At 46.1% G+C, this 24,916-nt stretch overlaps 1 protein-coding gene across 1 annotated transcript in view; it reads left to right on the plus strand.

The window, feature by feature from the left end:
- The window catches only part of FAM117B (family with sequence similarity 117 member B), a 675,983-nt gene that overhangs the window by 177,942 nt on the left and 473,125 nt on the right, over positions 1-24,916 (plus strand). Inside the window, exon 3 of the mRNA XM_069615514.1 lies at positions 19,778-19,870. Coding sequence (XP_069471615.1) covers positions 19,778-19,870 — 93 coding nt within the window. The remainder of the gene's footprint in view (positions 1-19,777; positions 19,871-24,916) is intronic.

The raw sequence follows: 24,916 nt of genomic DNA on the forward strand, positions 1-24,916 counted from the left end.
CATATACAGTTAAAAAGTGGCTACTAATTAAAAAATTAGCTGGCTGCTGGCAGAAGTCTGACAGACAAACTGTATACACAGACTTAAGTACGTAAATGAGAAGTGTCTATGATACTGCAGGCTAAGTAAAGCACGAATCTTCATATACGAATGCAGCTGAATATGTATATTCATACAGACGACAAAACTTCGTCTCAGAACAAGGATAGTACAATACTAAAGCGGCAGTGTGAAGAGCTGCAGATCATATTCGTACTTACTTGAAGTTAACACCCGGATTGGCGTGGGCGGCTGGAGTTACTGAGCACAGCCTAGCCGTAAATCTCAATGGCCATGCTACATCGGCCGTGTGCAAGCAGCCGACTGAAGCCGTCACTGCTGTGGACGTAAGTCACGTGGAAGATCACGTATCCTCAGTGGGAACGTGTTGCGTGTGCGTAACGAACCCAAAACGCGCCCAATTTAAAAACTCTATACAAGAAGGAGCAGTGTGACTCATAGAGGTGACATGGAACTAGAATAGAAACTATGTACACCATACAATGTCTGTACAAGGAAATTATCTATCTGCTATTGAGCTCCCATGTTTCCATGGAGTTCAGGCCTTTGTGGAGGGTGCCTAAATTAAAAATCCACATTTGTTCTTTGTAGGCCAATTTGTTGGCAGTATGCACATGGCCACTTGCTGTGATTTTTTCGGTGCAAAACCATCTTAGTGAATCTGCATCATGCCCCATCTCGAAAAAATGGGAAACCAGGGGGGCAGTAAAACAACGCATCCTGATCTTGGAACGATGTTCATTGATGCGCACATGTACCTCCCTGGAAGTCTTGCCTATATAGAACAGATTACATGGGCACTGAATGGCATATACAACATTCTTGCTTTTACAAGTGGTGAATGTACGCAAGTCCCATCTTCTGCCAGCATTCTCAAAGTGTGTAATTTTTTGGGAAAATCTGCAGGCCATACAAGAGGTACAAGGGTAATGACCTACCACAGGTTGAAGGTTAACATCCCTAACCATGTTACCTTGTAATGGTAACCTGTTGGCTCTCGTGAGTTTCTGCGCCAGGCTCTTGCCCTTTTTAAAGGCAAAAAGAGGTTTATGCAAGTTGATCTCAGCAGAATTCAGAATTCTCCAATTTTTAAGGATGATCCCCTTAATAGACTCACTGAATTTGCAGAATGTAGAAACACAGACAATTTGTTCTCTCTCTTTGTTTTTGGGGCGTACACTAAGTAGGGCATCCCGGTTGGTATACCGCACTCTTTTTCTGGAATTTTCGATCAATTTTTTGGGGTAACCCCGAAGTAACAATCTGGCTTGTAGTACATCTGCATGTTTGCCAAAATTGGAAATATTAGTGCAATTACGTCGTAACCGTAAGAACATACCATACGGTAAATTCCGTAGTAGGCTTTTTGGGTGTTGGCTCTTGAATTGCAAAGTTGTATTGCGTTCTGTAGGTTTTCTATATAATTCTGTTTGTAAGCATCCTTCATCCACAAAAATGGATAAATCAAGGAACGCAATCCTAGAGGTGGAAAATTCAAAAGTGAATTTAAGATTGGGATCTACCTGATTCAGCCAAACCATAAATGTAATCAATGTAGCAGAGTCACCCTCCCACAGCATTAAGATGTCGTCTATGTAGCGACGATACAACTTAATATGTTTGACAAAGGGGTTGGTGACGCTAAGCACATGATTTTCTTCAAACAAAGACATAAAAATGATGGCCAAGTTAGGAGCAAAAGTGCAGCCCATCGCCGTGCCCTTAGTTTGCAAAAAGTAGGCATCCTTAAACTTAAAAAAACTATTGGACAACACTAGTTCAACACAATTAATAAGGAATTCAGTAGGGACAGCATGAGGTAAAGGCCGTCTGTCTAGCATCATATTTTTTTATCGTCCCTGTCCTGTGGGACGGTAGGGTAAGCAGTCTTGATGTCAGTAGAAGATGCTGCCTGTACCACCAGACTTTCTGGGGATGGGTGTTTTGACAAAAACTCCGGGTCTGCAGAAGATAGCCTGTATTTAGTAGACAGTTTTTTATTTACTGCCGGGACGACGTCTGGGGTTTCCCAGTTCGTCATGATTTTCCTTTGAAGAGCTTTATGAAAAGGTACTACAGGATCCTCCTGAGGACCTTTATCAAGAATATCCGTGAGGTCATCCTGTTGGAAAGCCTGTGAAGGTGTTGACCACCCCATAAATTCTGTGATCCTGGCCATTAAGGCTCTATAAGGGGTTTCAGCATGCTCCCCCGGGTCTGGCCTAGCGAACTCTACCTCTGGGGAAGTGTCTAAACCACTTGCCTCATGTAAGGAATCATGGAGTTCCTTTAATCTGCGTTCCTCTGAGGATAACTCCTTCTTTTCTGGGGTTGCAGATCCCTGCAACTCAAATGTCTCTTCTTGGTCAGACAGTTCTCCCTCTTCCATAATTGAGGACATTGTTCTCAATTGGTCTGAACTCACAAAGGGTGTGAAACCCATCTCCAAGGCAGAGGGTGCCAAACTTGTTGTAATCGGCCTAGAAAACGTCAATGTCGTCGACGCCGAAGGCTTCGAACGTGGCGTCGAAAACAAAGGTGGAGGCCTCGAGGTCCTCGACAGAATCGGAATTCTGCTTGAGGATGTCGACAATCTCGATGACATCGTCATCGAAGACCTGGGAATAGCCACTGGGTGCGCCGCTACCGTGAATTTCCTTGGCGTCGACGCCGGTGTTGAGGATGGCGTTGAGTCGACAGACCCGTGTGTCGAAGGTCCCTTCGACAACCGTGTCGAAGACACCGACCTCGGCGTCGACGGAACCCTCGACGGCGTCGACGGAACCTTCGAAGAAGGATTCGAGGTCTTTGCTTTACTCGAGGGTTCGTGACGCGCTCGAGAAGCTTCCTTCGTCGGGTGCTGCGACTCGCAGTGTTTTGGACCTTCGGGTCTTTCGACCAGAGCATCGCTCTCTGCAGTCTTCGAGGGGGTCAAGGCCGCTTTCTCGAAGACGCTCATATTTTTTCGGAATTCCTCCCATTCAGCCTGGGAACTATGTTTCGTGGGGCAAGGGATTCTCTTTGGTGAAACAGAGGAAGAGGAGGACGAAGAAGGGGATCTTCGGCGTCTCCTTTTCGAGTGATGGGACCCGCTTCGAAACCTGGAGCGCGAATGGTGACGAGGAGACGAATGTCTCGACTTTGTTGAGGAAGAAGAAGCTTTAGAAGTCTTACCTTTTTCCAGCTTCCCCCTACGCTCCTTCAGGGCCTTAGCTGTCATGGACATACAGTCCTCGCACTCCGAACAATGGTGTTCAGCTCCCAAACACCACAGACAGACCCTGTGAGGGTCAGTCAGCGACATCTTTTTCCCACAGTCTCGGCATTTTTTAAAGCCGGACCGAGGAGTCTTCGGTTCAGACGAGGAAGCCATCGAGTATGGATCAAATAACTTGTGGAAACTGGAATAATTCTCTACGAAACAGAGCAACGATATTCCGAGGCACTGAGTAAGCGCGGAAAAACGGTACAGAGCAACGGACGCTGCGCGCGGCCTTTATAGGCAGGATGACGTCGACGTCGATACGGCGGCTGTCGAGGGACATCGACTCGGCGGACGTCGACGCGCAGCGCCCTCTAGAGAGAAAACATTTCCGAGGCCAGTAAAGCTGGAAAGAGATATCTAAGTTAAGGAATACGTCGGAGGACACAATCCCTTCGAAAGAGAACATTTTCCTAAGAAAAAGCACTAAAAAAGCACTAAAGCTCGAGAGCAATAGCACGAGGATCCCAACACTTGAACGTGTGGTAAAAATCTGAGGATGGCTGCCAGAGGCGGGGCTTAGGGAGATGGCAGTCATTGGCTGTGGTCAGTGTGACGCAGAGATCAGTGATTGGTTACTACTACGAAAGACAGATCAGAAACGAAACTGATACTGATTTTTGTTTACTGAGGATTCCCAGCCTGACGGGGAATATTCATGAGCATGTGAATCCATGCCAGACCCATGCTGGAGAACAACAGTTACAGGTAAGTAACTTGTTCCTTCCTCTGTATTGGTAATGGGTCTCTGACCTGGCAAAGAAAAGGACTGAGGGGGGATGCGCGAGGCGGAGCCAAGTTGGGTGGGGTTACGGCCGCGTGCCGGGCCCCACGCAGGAAAGAGAGGAAGGACACATTTTGGAAAAATGTGGATGCTTTTTACAAAGTGCTCCGGTCCCGTCCCACAGGACGGAGAGATGTCCCACAAGTATGGAGGAAAGGGGACTATGGACTAGGAGTAAAGTGGTCATTACGATGAGTAACCTGGTAATTCTAGGTCAGATTCTCAGGTGGGACAAGCAGTACTAAGACATCTTTTTTCTACTGTCCCTTCTCACAACCCACCTCCAACTCCGGGTACTGCTCGCTAGTCTATGCACAGCATGTGATTCTAAGCAGATTAACAAGCATCAGAAGACATGCATTACTTACCGTAAAAGCATTTCTGATGATTGTATCTGCTTAGATTCACATGCGCCCTCCCTGCCTCCCCGCTCGGGGTGGAACTTCTTACTACTTTCTCTCCTCATGTACTCACTCTCTATAGCCTTGGGCTCCCTCCTGGTAGAAAAAATACAATCGGAGGGACCTCGGCGCGTGAGGGATTTTAGGTACTACGCACGTCACAATAGGATAGTGTTTCAGACACGCCTATGCCGACGTCCCTTCGGTCCCCCGAAAGACAAGATGCAATACTCCCCGGTTACCAATGGATGTCGGACCATATGCACAGCATGTGAATCTAAGCAGATACAATCATCAGAAATGCTTTTACGGTAAGTAATGCATATCATGTCCTACACGTTGTCTTGTCACCCTTTGTTAAATGTCAATAACCATGAGATGTACTTGCAATTTTTAAGATAAAGTTCATGGTCTGTAATTTTACCACTTGCCACATATATTGACAATCCGTGGTTGATGATCGCTGCTTTTGGATCCAAAAAAAAAACCATCCGGTAACACCAGTTAAATCCATGAAACGGACTGTATACGAGCAGTTGAAAATGCCGTGCTCCGTGGGTTACAAGCTACCATGGCAACATCAACACAAGATGGCCACCACGTATACTCACGTCGTTGGGTGCTTTTCTCTGACAGCGGTCAAGGAGCATCTGCTGTTTACCGTGTCGTCATGGTAACTGCTGCATTTGCGTGGTGCACGCACTCTTGCGTCACGTCGCACAGGGTCCTTTCTCTTCAGTAAGCTTAGCAGTTTTTGGTTGTTTACAGTGTTGTCACGGCAACCAAACACTCAAATCATCATCATCACAATCCCCATGGGAACAGCAGAGAGGAACTCTCTGCACTCTCCCTTCACCCCCTTTATTTGAGGGGTGTCCTTCTGCCTTCAGGGTTATCCTTCCTCGCCCCTTACCAGCAGTGCCTGTGTCCTCAGGGGCCTGTTTTGTTCCAGGAGTCGGGCACCAAAATCCACTCGCTGCCGCTGTGTGTTCCCGGCGACTGGATGTTACTGCTGATACAGAGGCTTCTGTCTTCGCTCGTTGCTGTCGCTGAATCTCAGGCAGATCAGAAGTCTCCGTTAATAAGGCGAAACGTTTCTCTCAAATTGTTCCAATCCACTCTCAGGCTGCTCAGAGCGCCGCTGGAGTCGTTACAAGAGCCAAGATTCTCGTCGTCAAATTGTTGTGGGTAGACAAAGTGATGCTCACACAGTTGATTACAAATGAAGGCTATTTTATTTAAGCCCAAGGCAGTAACGACCCCCAGCCAGGGAAATGGTTCACAACGGACTTTACATGGAATATAGAACAAACCTCCTAGTGATCCACATTCGACCAAAGATGATGCTCACTTGGAATGGTGCACTTGGCAACAGATGCACTGGTAACTAAGAACATTACTAAACAACTATATACATGTTAAGCACTCACAAACGAACCAGACAAGCCTCTCTAACGCTGTCCACCTGTTACTGCCTACTGGAGTGTGCCTCCTTAGCGGATAAGCATCCGTATATGGTGCACTTGTAGGTGGATCTTGGGGGTAGACATCCCAGTAGAATCCTGGCAAAAGATCTGGGCTTGCGCCCACAAGAGCTCCCGCTGCACCTCAGTCAAAGGGGCCATCAAATTGTTTTCGCTGGTATATGACCCCCAAAGATTACACACAATTTTTTTCGGACCTTTGTTGTCATGGCTGCAGCCAACTAGGAGACGTCGCGCACTTGTGACACTGCCCAGTTATGTTAACATATTGGCAACAGATCCGCTCAAGAATTAAAAGATCTCACGGGCAGCCTCCTCCCCATGTCCCCACTGACCCTACTTCTGGGGGATGTCCCTGAAGATGGCACTTTTTCTCGATGACTGCCCTCGAGCAAACTTAATATCACACTTAGGATAAACCGCCCCTGCTTTTGGAAAACTCCAGAAGGCCCTTGCATCGCCTAGTGGCAGTGTTCAAAATTGAGGGGAGCCGAGAGCTATTTAACTCCTGCTTGTAGCTTAAAACCAACAGTTACCAGAAGCTACGTTTAGCTCCCCAGGCCAACTGGTGCCTTACAAGCATGCACATGTGTAATTAACTTTGAACATGTGAGAATGCAAATAAAGAAGAATTGGGACTTGTCTAGAAGTCATCTAAACATAATGGACCATACAGAATGTCCAATAAGTTAAAGTATGCATCCTGTGTGATTTCAGTGCGCTGTGAACTAGTTTCTGGTTCCCCCAGCGGTAGCTCCTGCCTGCTGGATGATGCCCGACACCCAGTAGCTGGTTTTAGCTCCTGTTGATAAAATCTATTTTCGAACCCTGTTGTGGTGGTTGAAGTGTGGGAGATTATAGCGATGGAAATACTATCTGCCCTCATATCATACTGAATGATTAGTTTCCTCTGCACTTGGGCACCCTTCCTAGATTTCAGAGGGAGGAGAGGAGAGGGCACATGATAGCCCTGTTCTCATTCGTGTTTTTATATTATTTTCTTTCCTTTTCAGTTCCTTGGGGGACCTCAGTTGGGGGTAGTATGAAAATGACATTTTGATGTTCCAGTGTTATCGCTTGGTTAATTGTGAATGTTGAATTGCAACCTGTTCATCAGGATTTCAATAAAAAGATATTTTGGAGGAAAAAAAGCATCCTTGACATTGTTTGGGGCCTGCAGAGCCTATTGAAAGTACCACACTCCTAATTCAGCCCCTGACCATGACAAACGTACCACTACACCTCTGATGGGCAACTTGCTGCGAATTTATATTGAAACTCCAAACTTCTTTGAGGAATATGATGCACAAATTGCATAAGGAATTCCTACTAGTCTGCTCTCCCTGAAGACGATGTTTCTTGTAAACAGTTTTGTTTCCCTAATCTATTTAACAAAACCTATTACTTTGTAAATTCACACAAACATTCCTGCATATATACACAAATATGAATGGTTATTCTGTATAACTTGCTCAGGTACTTTACTATGCACTCCTCATCTTGTTTTGTTGAGTCAGAATAAAATACAACGCAGAATCGCATTGATGTGAAAAAATAATTATCGACACAAAAGGTTCCCTTCATTTATGAGACAAGTATGACTTGATAATCGTAGTTCGGAGAGAACACTATCACAAAACACCATTCAAGATAAAGCATTTAGAAATATGTGGAAACTAATCCAGTGGGCTATGCAATACCATCAGGAATTCACTTTGTTGGGATAAAATTATAAAATGAAATTCAAATGGCTGTAGTTTTTCTGGTTGTAAGAAAAGGGTTTATATTCAGAATACATGGACAGAGGAATTTAAAAGGGGGTTTTATTTTTCAGTTGTGAATAGATTAATCTGAACGTTTTAATTAGTAATCTTTAGTTTTGCATGAAGCTAGCATAGACGAAAACTGTATGAAATGGTTCCTAATGTCGAATTTTCATTGTCTTACCCTGCTATTTTGCATTCGTGGGAACATTTTCGATTTCATACCTTTTTAATTGATAAAAGATGTACTTGAGTGTATCTAGTGTTTTAAATCCTTTGCCAAATCTGTAAACATACTCCTTAACTGCGTTCTGGAACACACCCAGGAAATGTGTAATATTTTGTTATGGGAGATTCATATCCACACCACTTTTTCTCAGTTCTACTCTAAGAGATTTATATTCAAATACAATGGCCAGAAATTAACCTCAGTTTTTTATTTTTTCATTTTATGGTTTTTTTGTTTTGTTTTTCAAGACAGTTTTCTGAGTAGCAATCGGCCATATGTCTCAGGGCATCTTGTACTAAGCACTGTCCACTGTTGTGAATTCGGAAAGTGCAGGTCTTCCAGTTAATCTGGGTCTTCCATCCGCTTGAATCTAGGTAAATGTCTGAAGCTCTTCTTCTTTTTTTTTTTTTTTATTTTAATTTTATTTTTATGGCTCAATTGGGAAAGCCTTTCTGACTCCAGTGCTTTCTCCACATTTTGGCATAAGTTCCTTCAGCCCATTGGAAATGTCGCCAGACAATGGGGAAAAAAATGATCCAGCCCATTTCTCCTGCCATAGAATCACCACTTTTTATGCTAGTGACTACCATTTTGATTGGATACACTGTAATTGATTTATTTCATTATCAAAAGCCCTCCTCCCAACTTCCTTTGGCCATTGATTTTGTTTCATAAAGGGGGGGATGCGTCTGCTACAAACTAGCCCTCCTTAGGAGTTAGATCAGACACTGAGCATTAATGAGCTGAAGTGTTCATTTTTAATATAGTGGGCAAAATGATATTCGGATTAGTGAGGAATACTTTTTATTTGTCACTTAAAGGACCATGCGGTTAATATATGTGAATAATGCAAATGGTATGAATCTTTATACTTTGTATATGTATTGTATTCCTGTCCAGGCCCATTAAAGTACTATATTCGTTTCTTTAGTAGTGAGATCAATTTAAAGTCAGAAATTGCATTGGCAGTTTCTTTGTGCACATTTCAATGTGAATATCGGGTGTATATATGAACTTGTAAAATCTTGTCTTCACACATGAAAGGTGATCACTTTCGGTTACTTATCTGTTATTTGAAAAGATAATTTAGCTGCACAGGTAACTGAGTTATTCCATGCATTTGCTTGTTCTGTAATGCATTGAACAAGTATGAATGGTTTATTCTTAACATTTAATGCTAAAATGATAATGGATTTCCTGTGCACCTGTTCAGCAAAAACAATTATCTTGACCGTGCATTTTCATTTGTCAAATTAATGTTTACTTGGCGATTAACTTCAAAATAGAAGACTGACAAAAGATGAATTTTCAAAGCAAAATATTTGCATTTGTTGTATTTTCTAGTTAGGAGCCGAGATGCGTTTTTAAACAAAACCTGGTGTTTGATTAATCTCCTAAGCGTTGTAAATGTTGGGTTAATGGGTGGTGTGCCCAAATCATGTAGGTCTAAGTTCAGCTGAAGTTCACTGGTTTCAGCTCTGCAATACAAGTGAAGTCCTTATTTAAAACTGAACATATGGAGCATATTTCGAAATTAAACATTTGTATTTATAGCAGTGAAAGTAGGCACTGTATGTTCCCGATAACACAAAGCTATAATTCTGGTGTGATTTAAGATGAGTATTCTGTGTGTCATTTCCTTATAAAGCGCTGGAATCCATTTGCCAGTTTATTCAGCTTTCTTGCTCAATAATGTAAAACTTAAGGAAATATATCAGAATTATGTTAAATAAACTCTAAATTTGTTTGGGCAGGTATTTTAGTTTCTCCGTGTAGTGTTTGCAAGTTAACCATTGTCTGTCACTTTGTTGTATTCATTCTTTCCACTGACCCTGTAAGAAAATATATAAACCATGATGCAATCCTTGTGCATCTCAGTAAATGCCCTCACTCCTACCCACCATAACCCACATAAACGTGTCAAATCAGATTCTAAAATGTTTTCTTGCTCAGTTGGGGGATTAATGTTACTCTCCAATTTAAATGAGTGACTAAAGCACCCAGGAAATCCCCATTCACTTTAGCTAGTAGGACAGGTATAAACAATTTAAACTGATGCTTCTACAGTATAAAAATGCATTGTGAGAATATAAGGTAGGACACAAGCACAGGTCAACTAGTGGCTGCTAAAATGGAGAAAGAGCATCTCCTTGCCTGCATAATTATTTGTGGCTTGAAGAACCCCTAGTCCAGGTGTGAAAATGTCAAGTTGCAAGCTACTAGCAAGCCATACAAACCAACTTGTCGCTTTAATTCTACACAGACTCGGGAGGATAGCTCAGGGGAAACGTGCTCGCCTTTGAAGCAAGATGATGCACAGCAACGCAGGTTCAATCCCTGGGTCCGCGCTTCTAAACCTATGGGTATTAAGCACGTTAGAAATAACCAATTACATTTACATGAACACAGCGCACCATTTATTCTCGCCAGGGGTCGATTACCACCAGCTAATGGCTAGTGGCAATTGCATAGTTTGAGCCCGGCCCTACACAATCCAGCCCTTGGACTGGATCGTCTGAGCCACTACCATTCACCATATGTACCTCCGAACTCCAGGAAGTGTTCAATTCCCCTTTGGCTGCTATAGCAGAGGTATCGCAACTTTTTGGGCTGCATCCAGAACATGCTTCCCTAACCCGAGATCCTTTTTATGTAAAGTACAATCTGAATGGGTATAGCCACTGGTATCACAAATTCTGTTTGCTGCATTGTCCCTTCAGCTAAACCCTAGAACAAACCGCATTAACCATTTGATGTCACTGTCTTAATTTCTCTGAACTTACAGAGCACCTTTTTCTTGCTCAGAAAAGAGTAAAACTTTACAAGGATGACGTTTGGTAGAGGGGTTTGATCTGTTTTCTTGGGACCCACACAATGCATTCGGTCTCTGAATGTTGTTGGACTCAAACGCTTCTCAAACTCTTTAGCTTTTGAAATACGTTTCTTTGAAATATTCTGTATATGTCCTTTCCTCCGCCCCCCCAGTTAAGGCCCCACCCACCCATCAGTCTCCCTACCTAGATATTCTCTCTGGGGGCACATTTTTCAGCATCCTTACATATGCCCCAAAGGAATTTGTATTGGTGTTGGATTTAGACCGGTGAGGGACACTTCTACAGTATTGATCCTATCTCCCGAAGTTGTAACTTCTAAATTAATGTCTGGAATTGATGGAGAGGCCCTGTCGAACAAGAACTCTTTCTTGAAGTCCCCCTGGAACTTTATGAAACCATGATTCACAGAAAAGTATTTCTTAGGACCCTTATTGGGTGGCCTGCTTAACCGGTTGTATTTGTATTCATTCAATTATTTGAGCGCTTGACACCTAAGTGCTGAGCTCTGTGTGCAACAAACTCAGTAGATCTTAATCTCAGTGTTTGGTAAACCATGAAATTAGTTAGAAGTCGTACCTCCTGTCAAATGTTGGGCAGGCCAATACCTGGAATAGTGACATCTCCAGAGGACTATAGTGAAGTTTAATGCTCTTAAGCCTCTTAGCCTGTGTGTCCCCAGGACTGCTTTAGACCAGATGTAGCATAATGAATACGCCCACCAGACAGCACCCTTGTGGCTCCCATCAGCCCGATGTCTACCCCTCCAGCTGACTCAAGGAAGCTCACTCGTGCCCCTCATCAGCCAAATCCAAGGGAGTCTCTTACCAGTCTCTTACCATTCGGGAGCAAGAACCACCTGTTTTCCTCTTCGCCATGCATTGCACCTCAATGGAACCACCACAGACAGCCGTTGTCTGTGTCAGCCCATCTACATCCAGGGAAGCTGTAGTCAACCCAAACGGGCTTTTCGAAGGGATTGTGTCCTCCGACGTATTCCTCATCTTAGATATCTCCTTCCAGCTCTGCTGGCCTCGGAAAATTTTCTCTAGAGGGCGCTGCGCGTCGACGTCCTCCTCGAGTCGATGTCCCTCGACAGCCGCCGTATCGACGTCATCCTGCCTATAAAGGCAGCGCGCAGCGTCCGTTGCTCAGTTCCGTTTTTCCGCGCTTACTCAGTGCCTCGGAATACCGTTGCTCAGTTCTTGTCAGATTAATCCTATTTACCTCGAGTTATTGGATCCGTACTCGATGGCTTCCTCGTCGGAACCGACAACTCCTCGATCCGGCTTCAAAAAATGCCGAGATTGTGGAAAAAAGATGTCACTGACTGACCCTCACAGAGTTTGTCTGTGGTGTTTGGGAGCTGAACACCATTGTTCGGAGTGCGAGGACTGTATGTCCATGACAGCTAAGGCCCTGAAGGAGCATAGGGGGAAGCTGGAGAAAGGTAAGACTTTTAAAGCTTCTTCTTCGTCAACGAAGTCGAGACACTCGTCTCCTCGTCACCATTCGCGCTCCAGGTCTCGGAGTGGGTCCCATCACTCCTCGAAATCGAAGCACTCGAAGAGGAGACGTCGAAGATCCCCTTCTTCGTCTTCCTCTTCCTCTGTTTCGCCAAAAAGAATCCCTTGCCCCACGAAACATAGTTCCAGGGCTGAATGGGAGGAATTCCGCAAAAATATGATGAGCGTCTTCGAGAAAGTGGCCTCGACCCCCTCGAAGACTGCCGAGAGCGATGCTCTGGCCGAAAGACCCGAAGGTCAAAAACGCTGCGAGTCGCAGTACCCGGCGAAGGAAACCTCTCGAGCGCGTCTCGAAGCCTCGAGTAGGACTATGACCTCCAAACCTTCCTCGAAGGTTCCGTCGACGCCGAGGTCAGTGTCTTTGACGCCGTTGTCGAAGGGACCTTCGACACACGGGTCTGTCGACTCGACGCCAGCTTCGACACCGGCGTCGATGCCAAGAAAAGTCACGGTCACGACACACCCAGTGACTATCCCCAGGTCCTCGATGACGATGGCTTCGAGATTGTCGAGTAGAATCCCAATTCTGTCGAGGTCATCGAGGCCTCCGCCTTTGTTTTCGACGCCACGCTCGAAGCCTTCGACGTCGACGACATCGACGTTTTCGAGGCCGATAATGACAAGTTCGGCACCCTCTGCCTTGGAAATGGGATTTACTCCCTTTATGAGTTCAGAACAATTGAGAACTATGTCCTCAATTTTGGAAGAGGGTGAATTGTCTGAACAGGAAGACAGGAAGACACATTTGAGTTGCAGGGACCTGTAACCCCAATTAGAGAGGAATTTTCCTCTGAAGAACGCAGGTTAAAGGATCTTCATGATTCCTTACATGAGGCAAGTGGGTTAGACACTTCCCCTGAGGTGGAGTTTGCTAGGCCAGACCCGGGGGAGCATGCTGAAACCCCCTATAGAGCCTTAATGGCCAGGATCACAGAGTTTATGGGGTGGTCTGCACCAATCTTTCCAACAAGATGACCTCACGGATATTCTTGATAAAGGCCCACAGGAGGATCCTGTGGTGCCTTTCCATAAAGCTCTTCAGAGGAAGATTATGACAAACTGGGAAACCCCAGATGTCGTCCCGGCAGTAAATAAAAAACTGTCTACAAAATACAGGGTATCCTCTACAGACCCAGAGTTTTTGTCAAAACACCCATCCCCAGAAAGTCTGGTGGTACAGGCAGCATCTTCTACCGATGTCAAGACGGCTTATCCTACCGTCCCACAAGACAGGGACGATAAAAAATATGATGCTATGGCAAAGAAAGTTTTTTCGGCATGTAGCATGGCGTTAAAATCTGTGAATGCTACTTGCACCCTTGCTAGATTCAGCCATACACTTTGGGAGTGTGCTTGTACAGCGGCTGACTGCATCCCGGAGGGAGAAGAAAGGGAGGCGTTCCTGAATATCATACATGACGGTAAAGACGCTATGTGCGAATCCCTCCAGACGGGCATTGATTCGGCTGACAGTATCAGCAGAGCAATGGCGGCAAGTACAACAACCAGGAGATTTGCTTGGTTGAGAAAGTCTGGTTTTGCCCCAGATGTGCAAGCCAGGCTCTTGAACATGCCATTCGATGGCTCTTCTTTGTTTGGGAAAAAGGCGGATGATAGTTTAGAAAAACTGCAAACTTCAAAAGCAGCAGCAAAATCCCTAGGCGCTGCAATCCGTCAGACTCCTTTTCGTCCCACAGGAACCTCTGCGAGGGGCAAGTCCTTTTCGCTTCTACTCCTCATTCGGAAGAGGTAGAGGACATCCGGCTCAAAGGGGTCAAAGAAGAACTACCCGAGGTGGACGGGGTAGATATTCAAAGGCCGCAGCAACAGCAGGTGCCTCTTTACCATCTGCATCAGCCGCCCCAAAACCACTCTGAGGACTTCCCTCACAAGACACCTGTAGGAGGCAGGTTGACTCAACATCTGGCGGAATGGCAGGCTATCACGTCAGATGCTTGGGCATTGGAAACAGTTGCCCAAGGTTACTGCCTGCCTCTCCTACGCATACCTCAGTCATCCACCGGGGATCAGCTCTCAGAAAGCTCCAGATCCGCTCCTCTTGCAGGAAATTTTGGACCTGCTAGAGAAAGGTGCCATAGAACCGGTACCTGTAGCGGAGAGGAACAAGGGCTGGTACTCCCCTTACTTTCTCATTCCAAAGAAAGACGGAGGACTGAGACCCATCTTGGACTTGCGAGAATTGAACAAATTCCTCAGAAAAGACAAATTCAAGATGGTCACTCTTTCTCAGATCCTCCAGGCCCTTCAGTTCCAGGACTGGTATCTCTGGACCTTCAGGACGCTTATTTCCATGTGCCTATCCATCTCAAACACAGGAAATACCTGAGGTTCGCAATTGGCAACTCTCACTATCAATTTCGAGTGCTGCCATTTGGGCTGACCTCCGCCCCGAGGGTCTTCACCAAGTTAATGTCGGTAGTGGCGGCAAGTCTAAGGAGGGAAGGGATTCATGTCTACCCCTACCTGGACGATTGGTTGATCAGGGCTGTCTCTTCGGAACAAGCTCAGATCCAACTAAATCACGTGTGCCACTCCCTTCACAGACTGGGCTTCTCCCTCAATTTAAAGAAGTCACAAATGATACCATCGCAGAGACTCCAGTTCATAGGAGCGATCCTGGACACTTCCCTGGGAAAAGCCTCGCCACCAGAGGTGAGGGCTCAAGATATTCTACATATGATTACCAAGTTTCAAAATGCCCAACGTCTCCCAGCCTTCGACTTTTTGAGGTTGCTAGGCCTCATGGCATCCTGCATTTTCCTAGTGCCAGAGGCTCACCTGAGAATGAGATCCCTCCAGTGGGCACTGAGGACTCAGTGGTCACAATTCTCAGGGAGAATGACAGATCTTCTTCAGGTTCCCGACAGGGTGGCTCGAGACCTTCAGTGGTGGGCCTGTCAGGAGAACATTCTGAAAGGAGAACATTTTTGGCAACCCTGGCCGGAGATAACAGTAGTCACGGATGCCTCACTCACGGGGTGGGGAGCCCACGCCAACGACTTGACCATCAACGCTCGTTGGTCTCCATCGGAGTCCAGACTACATATCAACCTGTTAGAGCTGAGAGCCATCAGACTTGCGCTGAAGGCGTTCCTGCCAGCTGTACAAGGAAAAGACGTCCTGATAATGACGGACAACACAGTGGCCATGCATTACCTCAACAAAAGAGGAGGCGTAGGATCACTACCCCTGTGCAGAGAGGCGATGCAGCTCTGGTTTTGGGCAATCCAAGAAGGAATCTCTCTATCAGCAGTTCACCTAGCCGGAGAGAAGAACTTGACAGCGGACGCTCTGAGCAGGCAGAGCACAGTCTCCCACGAGTGGGAACTAGCTCAGGAAGTCCTTCAAGAGATCTTCGCCCTTTGGGGAACCCCTCAGGTGGATCTGTTCGCCACCAGCGTCAACAGGAAATGCGATCTGTTCTGCTCAAGGGAATTTCCCCCGAGAGGAGCTCTGGGAGACGCGTTCATAGTGGACTGGGAGTTTCCGCTTCTGTACGCATTCCCACCGGTCCCTGTCATTCCTCAAATGATCAGGAGGTTGAGAAGATTCCGGAGAACCATGATCCTAATTGCCCCGGATTGGGCCAGGAGAACGTGGTACCCGGACCTTCTAGACTTGTCCATCTGCCCTCCAATTCGACTTCCACTCGGAGAGAACCTACTCTCACAGAAGGGAGGTCAGGTTCTCCATCCAGACATCAAAACCCTCAACCTTCACGCTTGGCTTCTGAAAGGTTGAGGTACAAGGATTGGGACCTCCCTGATGATGATATGGAGGTGTTGCTTTCGGCAAGGAGGCCAGCAACAAAGTCTTTATACCGCTGCCGTTGGAACAGATTTTGCAGCTGGTGTAGAGAACAGAATATCGACCCTTTTTCATGTGGTACACCAATGGTTTTGTCCTTCCTTCTATATTTGGCGAATTCAGGCCTTCAAGTTGGCACCATTAAGGGCTATCTCGCAGCGCTATCCATCTTTAAGCGCACTGCGGAAGAACCATCCTATTTCAAATTACCCTTGGTAATAAAGTTTCTAAAGGGGTTAACCAATGTTTATCCCCCAAGACCATTCCAAGTTCCCCTATGGGATTTAAACTTAGTACTAACTTTCCTGATGGGCACACCTTTCGAACCACTCCATTCTTGTTCGTTAAGATTCCTTACCCTTAAAACTGTTTTATTAATAGCACTTACATCTGCTAGAAGGGTGAGCAAATTACAAGCTCTTTCTTGTAAACCCCCTCACACAATATTTCACAAAGACAAAGTTGTCCTGCAAGTGAAGCCTAATTTCCTCCCAAAGGTGGTTTCTGAATTCCATATCACTCAGAAGATTACCCTACCATCTTTCTATCCTCCTCCTCACCCGGGGAAAGAGGAAGAGAGGTTACACAGGCTAGACCCTAGAAGGGCTTTAAGTTTTTACATCAGTAGACTAACCAGGATAAGACAGGCAGACCAGCTGTTTGTAGGTTACGCAGGTCACAAGCTGGGGTTACCAATAACTAAGCAGACCATTTCCAGATGGATCATTCTAGCCATTCTGGAATGTTATAAACTGGCAGGGAAAGAGCCCCCTCAAAACCTTAGGGCTCATTCGACCAGAGGTATTGCAGCTTCATCGGCCCTCAAAAGAGGCGTGCCGGTAAAAGACATCTGTGCGGCCGCTACATGGTCGTCTGTCCATACCTTTACACGTTTTTACAATTTGGATTCCTCCTCCAGTTAAGAGACTAGGTTTGGAAGGGCTGTACTGCATTCTATTCATCAATAGAAGACAGCGTGAAGTCAGTACTCCCTCCTCCAATAATAGAATACTGCTATGGGAGCCTATCTAAGATGAGGAATACGTCGGAGGACACAATCCCTTCGAAGAACAAGTTACTTCTTACCTTGTAACGTTCTTTCGACGGGATGTTTCTCCGACGTATTCCTCATCGACCCTCCCATCCATCCCCGCAGTTCTACTTCCCGTGTTGTTGCAGTTTACGCTCCTTCAGGGTGATTAGTCTAGTCCAGAAATTATTGTGGGCTACAAAACGGAACTGAGCAACGGACGCTGCGCGCGGCCTTTATAGGCAGGATGACGTCGACGTCGATACGGCAGCTGTCGAGGGACATCGACTCGGAGGACGTCGACGCGCAGCGCCCTCTAGAGAAAAATTTTCCGAGGCCAGCAGAGCTGGAAGGAGATATCTAAGATGAGGAATACGTCGGAGGAACATCCCGTCGAAAGAACGTTACAAGGTAAGAAGTAACTTGTTCTTCTACCAGCAATCCACAAGCCACCAGACTTCAGCACGTCAATGGGGGAACGCTTAAGGCAGCTCCACCAGAAGTGCACAGCCTGCTTTAGCTCACCTATCTCTATCACTGTTAATACATTTTGTTACAGCACTGCCTGTTGTCTCTCTGTGGGTCCCATCTTCCACTGGTCTCTGCAACACTCACTTGTGCGGGGGTGGAGGGGTGGCTTGCGTCTCACAGTAAGCTTTCTGGGCTTCGTGCCCCATGCCAACGGGCTGGGAGCTCATCCTGTGCTAAAGTGTATTTTTCGTGTGATGGCTGCAGTAGAGCCTTGGCATCTCGTGCCATTTTGTCGTCACTCCAAGCCATGACCTGTCACTTTTGATGGTGGAAATGGTCCCAATTTTTCTTTGCCTTGGGTGCATTATTGGCTTTCTTTTTAATGTTTTCAAATTTGAATTATCTAACGTTTCATTGTAGACTTTTTCTGGGAGCTAATTTCAATCCTTTAGTTTGCTTGCTTTCAGCCAATGTTGTGGGCAGTTTGTTCTATACGTTTGCCTTTTCTGCTTCTATTATCGTGTGTTGTCTAAGTTTACAAGGTCTAATAATGGTTGCCTACGATAATTAAGGTGTTTGTACCTAAAGATGGTTGCCATGGATTCACGACTTCCTTCAAGTCCGTTCTTGTGTTTTACATCCCCCAGCCATGTGATTTCGCAAACTGAGAATAAAGGGGACTTAAGACAGACAGCCCATAGCTCGTTCTCGTCAATGCTGTCTATCTGTGATACTGCACTATTTACAGACATTCTTGCTAAACATGCTCAGTTGGTAGTGCTGCCTCAGTTAGTGAGATGCTCTCTGTGCCACTGTGGAGAGCTAGATGCTTCTCAACCTTTCGCATAACCCACCTCCAAATAAAGCAGAGATTCTCTGACCCGACCTCACACAGGATCGCTTGGCTCTTCTGATAAGCTTCACCAAGCTGGAAGTCAACTTGTGTATGTACCTTGATGCTGTTACTCTTCCCTATTAGCCATATCTTTCGCATGCCGTTTCCCAGGGCTAATTCGAAGGTTTAACTTGGCTGTCTGCATACAAATCGTGTTTCAGATCTTTTCAGTTTCTAGTTCTATCTGGATGTTTCGTACTTCATTTGACTTCAGGGACACAATTATGTAATTTTGTTTCATTCTGGATAATGTCAGGGGAGATAGTACACTACCTTGCCTTGTCCATGGTTCAACCCCTGTATTGCAGGGATACAAATTTCAAGTTGTATTAACTAGGCATAAAGGTGTTTTTTTTCATGAACCTATCAATTACTGTGAAATTCTCCAATATAGTAATCGTATACAGCTGTCTGCATGAAGAATCTACAAGATCCTCTTCTGTGAATAATGGGTGTGGCTTACACTACCAGTCCATTTCTCCCAAACGCTTAAGTTTGCAATGTCGACTCTATGGTCGGCTGCAGAGGAACAGCGCAGGCTTTTGTGCAGTGAAAGGTAGGCCTGCTGTGACAGTGGTCAAGGACAATTTTCAGTAGTTCCTCTGAGGCATGTGGAGTCTTTCAGCCAGCTGCATTGAAGTTTTTAATTTTATGATGTGAGCAGAGCGGAAGGTTGCCCAGTCCCCTGACCGATATGACCGCTACTTCCAGAGGACAAAAGGGACACATTCTGGAGAAAAGCCTTCAAAAAGGTTTCAGCAGAGCAACAGGTTATGACATCAGAAAATTAAATACTTCACTGCTGCAAAAGGGTCCCTTTATTCGGGAAATTTGATTATAATGTATGTGTACTACATTTATAGCTAGATAGTTTGCTATGATGTACAGTGATTACCCACTATAACTTTGCATGTGTTCCCTTTTTATATAAACGTTTTCAAGTGTTATTTCTCAGAATGTATATGAAAACCTTGCTATGGGTGGAGCCCAACTTGAGCAGCACCCGAAATAATTTGACTTTGGTGTTTGAGGTGGTTAAAATATTGATCACGTAATGCCCCTGTGATCTTTAAGGAAACCCCTACAAGTACCTGTTAAACGATATGCAGGCTTGTTGACATATTTGATAAAATTTTAATGAAGCTTAATTTTTTTTCTTTTTAAAATTTGTTTGTCTCTGAAGTTGATGTACAAACTTAATTTTCCTTTGCAGACCGAAGCTGCTTGGGCTGAAGAATACAACGAAAAGAAGAAAGGCTCTCATAAGCGTTCCTCATCTTGGGGTAGCAATGAGCAGCTTAAGGAGGTTAGAAGTCATATTTCATATTTTGAAACAATTGGTGTGGATTGAATGCAGCTTCCGTGTGAAACCTTTTGTAACATGCGAATCTGTTTTAGATTGATGTATTCTGCATAGCCGGCCATCTAGTCATTGGCACCCAAGTATTACATATTGTTTACTGCATTTTATGTGCAAAAGTGGGCAAGTAATGAGATTGATCTGAGAAGTGTACATGCTACCACAAATTTCTTCATAGTTTATACCTGCCTCAGGTTTTTATTCTCCATATGTTTGGGTCATGGAGTAAAGGAGCAGAGAAAGCAAATGAGTCTCTGACAAAGTGATAGTGTTTTCCTAATGTGCTGGCGTTTGGATAATATAGAGGAATGTTCATATTTTTTGTAATCTATATTTTCCTGTGTTCTTGCTCTGTTCCACATGGACCCAGATTTGTTGGCCCATCCTCTTATTTCTAAACACAGGTGCCTATAGACAAACGGTGCGTTACTCTGTGTCTTTCGTGGAATCACCAAGAAAGTATGCAACTCTGTCCTTCAAGTGTTACTTGGGTAAATGAGCTTCCTCAAACTATACCATACTTATATAATCATGACATTGTGTCTTTCAGGGATGAATAATCTGTGGGAGCAATGTATCCATTAGAAGGACAAGTGAATACATTTTTGTAATGTACTTTAAAAAAAAAAAACTTTTATTTGAAGGAGGATATGATGCATAAAAAGTCCAGCCGTGTCGGCAGCATCTATAAACAGCTAGGAAAACCAAAGGGACAAAAACATTGCCCTCGCAAAATGAAGCGCCCACCCCATTGGCACAAATCAAGGTTATAACACAGTGCATTATCCCACAGCAGGGAGTAGTTTTACAAAAGGGAGTGAACGTCAGAGGACTGGTACGTTTGACAATATTCATTAAATGTCAGCCACACATTCAGGTATTCAGTCAATTGGTTGCTCATATGGGCTGCCACTAAAATGTCCCACACCTTGATCCACCAGTGGGCAGGCAATGGTCCCTCAGCAGTCTTGCAACCGTGATTCTGACGGCAAGCAAAGGTTTTGGGGCCAGTTGTGTGGTGGACCCAGATGTAGGGTAAACCTCCTCCGAGCATCACAATAAGACAACCAAAGGGTCAGCTGGCAAGTGCACCCCCAAGATTTCCAGGATTAAATCCAAAATAGACCCCTAGTAGGAATGAATCGCTAGGCAATACCACACATAGAAGTAGCTTCCCCGGAGGCCGCACCCTCACCAGCAGGCCGGACCCAGGGCATTTTATGCAAAGTCAGTGGGAGCAAATACCCACGGCAACACAACTTATACATACTGCTTGTTAGAAGGATTTTTTTTTTAAAACTTCATTTAAACTTCCACAGGTACAGTTATCCACATCTCAATTACTATACAAATAGACTGAGCACGCTCTGCATTAATAGACTGCAGTACATTGTTACTCACGTTCGTTTTCCTCATGATCCGCTTTATCGGCTAGATATTGTGTTTACCTTCCACAGATGTTTTTGGGACGCATCGCAGGATGCATCGGTTCGATATACATTTCCTCATTGTCATTCGCCCAGAGCATGTCATTTTTCCCAATCACTTCCAGTGGGTGCGGTTTTGCATTTCCCTTTCAGTAATATTGTTCTTTTGGCCAGTAGCAACCCGAAGTTAAGTAATTTCCTCCATATCGGGTTCATCTTCTCCGTAACCCCCAATAGACCTATTCGGGGACCATTTTATCTAGTACAGGACATATGTCCGCCCAGTATCCCTGCAATTGCGTGCTCGACCAGAACATGTGAAGGGGATCAGCCTCCCCCACTCCCGCACCTGGGTCATGCACCATCTGTCATTGGGAAAATGCGTTTTACTTTGGCTGGCGTGTAACTTATTCTGTGTATGATTTTGAAATGTATTACTCCTACGTCCTGTCCCCTTTCCTCCATACTTATGGGGAATTCCTACGTCCTGTGGGACGGGACCGGAGCACTTTGTAAAAAGCATCACATTTTTCAAAAATGTGTCCTTCCTCTTTTTACGCGGGGTACCACACGCGGCTGTAACCCTGCCCGCCTTAGCTCCACCCACCACATCGCCCGTCAGTTCTTTTCTCCGCTCGTTCGGGACTGGACGCACTTGCATCTTCGGAATTTTTTTTCCATCCAGTGTCCTCTCCTGTTAAGCTGTCGCAAGTCCGTCTATGCCGTTTCAGTTAGATTTTCCAACTTGTTGTTCTTGTCAGTGACGCTTCGCTAGGGCGGATCCCCATCCTCTTTGTTAGAGGGCTTGGGTCTGGACCACCGGTGGGACTCGTGCTTTTACTGTGACTCCCTATCGGTGCGGGCGCTTCAACGTAGTTTGGAGCGGTGGGAGGAGGTGCTTCAGCGCGCTCCCCCATTTCATTTTCTGACCTTCATTGACGAAAAGAAGAAACACCCAGTGAGTTCTTTACTTTTTAGAGCACCCCGCCCGGGGGGACTCCTTCCCGGGGTCTTCCCAGTCCGGGAGGTGCGGCAAAAGCTCTATTACATAGGCTTGCCCTGAGGTGCCTTCTAGGCCTAAAAAGTGTACCAGAGTTTTCTCGGAGGGCCTCCGTAAGGGGCCTATTGACACCGGATTACTATCAGACACCCCTCCTGTGGGGGCTATTTGTGAGCCCAGTTCTACTGTGGCGGCGGGTACCGGAGCTTGCTTCGAGGTCTCCTTGGCTGGAGCTTCCCGTAAAAACACCGGGTTATGCCCTGAGGCCTCAGTTCAGGCTGTTGGTACCGAATGTTCGAGGCCCGTTGTGAAGAGGCTTTAGATACTGGGCTCGGATCCAAGGCCCCTCGTTTGGAGGCTAGGGTGACCAACAGTTCTGAGAGGCCTGTTAAGGTCTTTTCGGTGAGGTGTGTTCCTCATTGCTCCCGTTAAAGCGGCGACACCAGATCTGTTGAGGGGGCACGGAGTGAGGTCTTGGACCGGAATTCCTCCGTTACCGGCGGTGCCAAGGTCCTTCTGTTGAAGGCTTTTCTGGCTGATGGCATGTCTCAAAAACATTCTAGGCGACGCAGTACCGGCTCGGCCGAGGTTCCTTGTATTAAGGCTAAGATGAAGACCCCTGACCCACCTGTTGAGATCCCTGTCTCACTTCAACACGTGTCACAGTTCTCCTCAGGTGCTGACAGAATGACAGCTGCTCCCACCAAGACTATGGCGGCCATTTTGGATACCTCCCATACAACTACGCCATCGGCCCGAGGTGTGGGGAGTGGGTTTTCAGGTGAACATCGATTGCCTTGTGCACATCCTTTTCGTCCAGTTTTTGACTGAAACGCTCGGATGCCCCTACCGCACAATGTTGCTTCCTGCGTCATCGGCGCCCTTGATTTATGTTGACACCAGTGGGAAAGGGCCCTCTTGGCAACCCTCTCCCTTGCGTCCCTGGAATTACTCCGCTCATGAGAGGCCTCCTCCAGTCGCGCCTAAATCATCGGTGGAGGACGTCTTTTTTGGCAAGTTTCAAAGACTTATGCATTCCGACCCCATGAAGGAGTATTTTCGAGGCTTGTTTAGGGAGATATGCCCGCCTGCGCCGACGGTCCCAGCTGCGGCACCTGTGGTTCCGCCGGCACCACCTTTACAGGCTGGACCTCCCCCGACTCTTCCTCCCTTGCCTCCGTTGTCCCCAGTGGACAAGTCTATGGTGGTGCCTGATGCAACTCGGCCTGATCCGGATCTGTTGGACGACGCACAAGAGGATCAGGACAACGATGACCAGCCCCGCTCTGTAAGAGCCTTTCACGACCGGGTGCTGGACATGTCGTCTTCTGGATGTTCCAGTACCCGAGGCACCCGCTCCTCAGGAAGGGGTGCTTTCTGGGGCGTTCACCTTGTCACCTCTGGAGCATACCGGATTGTTCTTCCAGAAGGACTTTTTGGCTGAGGTCTGTAAGGTCTGGGAGAAACCAAACCCTGGACTGTTAGGCTTCATTCTTCGAAAGAGGTAGCCTTGGCGTCTTGTCCGCCCCCTTCCTCCACGGTGGTGGCTGCTGCCACGTTACAATCCAGACCAGCTTCAGCGTCTACCATGGCAGCCCAGGCTCTGGCCATAGAGGACAAGCTTCTTGACTCTTTGGGGAGGAAGGTCTTTGCTAATTCAGCCCTGCGAATGCGGAGCTTGTGTTAGCGGGGGCGAATATGAAAACGCAGAAAGGTCTATCAGAGTTTGAGAAATTCATCACGCGGGTAAACTAGACTATTTTAAAGCGGGCTTGTCAGCCAGGGTCCTGGCGCAGGATATGCTTGAGGCTGCAGCGCATCATGTTGACACCTCAGCTCGGGGCCTAATGCTTGGCGTGGACACCTCTCGTCAGGCCTGGGTTCATGCCACAAAGTCGACCAAATGCATTTTCCTCAGATTCAGGAGCCAACAAGCATTTTTTAAATCGGTGGGCCGGTGGGGAGCTTACAGACTTGTCCAAGTTGGGATTGGGTACCAAATCGAAATCGCTTCTAGGATCAGTTCCCCCTCGACAAAAGGATAATTTATTTATTGATCATTTTGTAAGGCGCTTTATACAACAGAATTGTTTCAAAGCGCCCGTCAGCCAGGCCAGGCCTCCATATAAGTGTTGTACAAGGACTTTTAAGCATTAAATTCTCGCAAATATGAGCACTTTTTATATTTCTGTGTGTATCATTTACGCACTCGAGGGCAGATGACTTGGCATAAACCTGAACTTCTGTTTATCTGCCAGGAGGAAATCGCAGGCCATAGAAAAGCAATCTGAAAACAAGAAATTTGCTTTCTTAGCTGTGTGCAGCAAACTTTTGAGAAAGACACAGCACACATTGAGATAACAAATGGTACCTTTTGCTGTTTTTTGTGTCAATGTTACGCTCGCCTGGTCTACACAGGGGTGCCGAACGGGACTGGCAGTTCTGCTGTTAGATGGCTCACGTGTCTTCTCTGTATCTGTGCCCCCACGATGGTGCGCCTAAAGGGTTAAATGAAGCGTTAGCCAACTGTGAGGCGGAAGACCCACATCCGCCTCCCGTGGTCTT

This window comes from Ambystoma mexicanum, chromosome 9 (genome assembly GCF_040938575.1).
Source record: "Ambystoma mexicanum isolate Mex_15411 chromosome 9, UKY_AmexF1_1, whole genome shotgun sequence".
NCBI classification, from domain to species: domain Eukaryota; kingdom Metazoa; phylum Chordata; class Amphibia; order Caudata; family Ambystomatidae; genus Ambystoma; species Ambystoma mexicanum.